This window comes from Spermophilus citellus, assembly GCF_964194105.1.
Source record: "Spermophilus citellus genome assembly, chromosome: 2".
In the NCBI taxonomy this organism is placed as follows: Eukaryota; Metazoa; Chordata; class Mammalia; order Rodentia; family Sciuridae; genus Spermophilus; species Spermophilus citellus.
In genome coordinates, this window is record NC_138183.1 from 197,278,839 (window position 1) to 197,281,836 (window position 2,998).

A 2,998-nucleotide genomic window follows, 5' to 3' on the forward strand; every position below is an offset into this window, starting at 1 on the left:
CCAATATCTGCTGAGTTCTCAGACCGTCAGGAATATATTTCTTTCTGTCTCCTTATGTGAAATACAGAAGAAAAGTAAGACAAAGGAGCTATAATAAAATTTAAATAGATAGTTAAGCTGAATCCCATCATGCAAACTATTGAAACTATATGTATTTTAAAAATCAATTTATGTTAAAGAAATTACTATTTACCTCATCCTTGATGTAGAGCTTATATAAGAAACATTTATTTTTCTTGATCACAGTAACAATGCAGACACTTTATTCTTTTAATGGAAACTAGGAATTAAAATGATAAATGAAAGAATGCCCTCAATCTAAACATTTTTAAATGATTTTAACGGCTTTTAAATTCTAGTTACTGTTGGTATTATAGTTTAAAGAAACCGATAACAAAACTCTCTTTTTCTCCACTAATGCCAATACTGATTATTCATATCTTTGGCTAAATTATTGCACATAGAATGGGAGGGGGAGAGTATTGGGACGATGGACAATCGGGCATCAAGACTACTTACTTTTTGTTTATTTCACTACTCCATAAAAGATATAAAAAGTCCAGTCTCCATATGATGCTCTATCCATTGAAAGGCCATGTTACTGAACTTGTTGTAGGGTACATGCATAACAACTAAATATATTGCTTAAAATAAAAAAAGGGACAAAATAATGGTTGATGTTTCAGCAATTATTTGATGAGACTTTAACACAAATATTTACTTTTTCCTGATGCATATGTTAAAAAAAATATTCTCAGTCAGCTGTCCTTGAAAAGGTATAGATTTTACTGTCAAATCTACCTATATTAATATGGTTTTCATTACATATAATGTGACTTATAAAATTGTTCTCCATGTTACACATGTCAGCATCATAGACTTATGATAGCTGTGAAAAAAGTAGGGTAGAATTTGTAACAAGTAAATCATCATTTAAATGGAAGTGAGAAATATATTTTGAAATACTTACTGAATATCAAAATTTCTTAACTCCAGTGGTTGACTTATAAATACATTCATATTGTATGGCAAGAATTAGACTGCTTTCAAGGAGAACAACCTCTGCACTCTCCTTCGTATCTGGTGGGTCTTGATACTGTAGATAATGGGGTTCATCAAGGGTGGGAAAAGGATGTAGATGTTGCCCATGAGGACATGAACCAGAGGAGAGAGGTGTTTGCCAAAGCGATGAACCATGGTCAGACCAATGATTGGGATGTAGAAAACCAAAACAGCACAGATGTGAGACACACAAGTCTGCAAGGACTTCATTCTCTCCTCCCGGGATGCAATGGCTAAGACAGTGTGCAAGATCATAATGTAGGAGATTAGGATGAGCACAGCATCCAGCAGCAAGTTCGTGATCACCAGAACCAGAGCATAGATGCTGTTGAAGCGGATGTCTGAACAGGCCAATCGAAGTAAGTCTTGGTGCAGGCAGAAAGAGTGAGAGAGGATGTGAGGACGGCAGTAATTTAAGAACTTCAGGCGGATGATGACTGGTGGAATGAGTAAAGAACTCCTACATGAGATTGCCACCCCGATTTTCATGATTTTTTCATTATTTATGATGGAAGAGTAACGTAGAGGGTTGCAAATGGCAATATAGCGATCAAAGGCCATAGCTAGCAGGACAGAGGACTCCATAAAGGACAGACCATGGATGAAATAGGACTGAGCAATGCAGAAATCCAGGCTGATCTCTTGCATGAACCCATAGAGGACACCCAGCACCGTGTGCACAGTGGACAGTCCAATGCACAGGTCTGTGGAGGCCAGCATGGCCAGAAAGTAGAACATGGGCTGGTGCAAACTTGGCTCAGTCCTGATCACATGGAGAATCATGAAGTTTCCCAGGAACACCATGGCATAGATGGAGGAGAAGGGGATGGAGAGCCAGAGGGAGTAGTCTTCTAGACCAGGAACGCCAGTGAGAACAAATGTTGAACTATTGAAGTGGGAGTGAGAGAGAGCAGACATGAGTAGAAGATGGGAAATCTTCCAAGAGAGCTATTTTAATTGTACAGCTTTGTTATTCCTGAATCTTTAATGGTGTTTATATGGTTTAAGGAAGAAAATAAAACATTCAGTTCCATAAGAGGCAAGATAGACACACCTGAGTCTCTGTTATTTGCAGATAATCATCTTCTCTCCTCATGGAAATGACAGTGGCAGTAATCATTATTCCAAGAAATTAGAAACTTTTATGCAGTAGTATTAGTGTAAATGGGAACCTGGGAATTGGTGTGGAGGATGGACTTCTGGGAACCTCTGTTCAATTCTAAAGAATATAATGAATGATCACAGGTGTGAAGTGGCGCCATGGCTGGCTTCACCCTCAGGAGACTGAAATACACAGGCTCTTTCCTCTTTGGTATCACAGCTGTACCTTTGACTTGCACAAACACATCATAAGATCCCTAAAGAAAAGGGTTAGTTAATGTAATATAATTTTGTAGAATACAAAAATCAGCTAAGATCCACTAAACAAGTGAAAACTGAACTGTATTGCATTCTATATTGGACACTTCCCTTAAATATTTACATATTTAAAATTTATTTCATTTTCTTCTTTATTTTCACCCCCTTTTTAATTTCAAATGAGATTTCTACATTTTCTGATTCACAGTACTATTATATCTTATGTGTTTCATTAATAAGCTAGAACAATTGTCATGCATTTTTATACTGGATATTAATAAATAATATTGTATGCTATGTCTGTTATCAATAACTGTGCTGTCTGTTTATAGTTAGAATAAAACTAGATATTTTGAGCACATATCACTTCTGTAATAACCAGTTCATAAGGTTATACTATATAGATCTAGCCTCTTTAGATCAACTGTAGTACCCAATGATTTCAGAACTTTCCATGAAATGCAAAAAAAAAAAAATGACATGATTGTTTTGTTTGTCTGTTTTGCTTTCTTTTGTTTTGTCTTTTGGTGGTGGGGATTTAACCCAGAGGTACTCTACTCTTGAACTTGTAAGGTCT

The 2,998-nt window shown here is 36.3% G+C and overlaps 1 protein-coding gene across 1 annotated transcript; it reads right to left on the reverse strand.

Moving 5' to 3' along the window:
* Positions 1–1,035: 1,035 nt before the first annotated feature.
* LOC308641732 (olfactory receptor 51V1-like) lies at positions 1,036–1,980 on the reverse strand (the record flags this gene model as incomplete). Its single annotated transcript, XM_081280345.1, has 1 exon — positions 1,036–1,980. The coding sequence occupies one exon, from the start codon at positions 1,978–1,980 to the stop codon at positions 1,036–1,038; it is 945 nt and encodes a 314-aa protein (XP_081136471.1).
* Between the last annotated feature and the right edge of the window lie 1,018 nt (positions 1,981–2,998).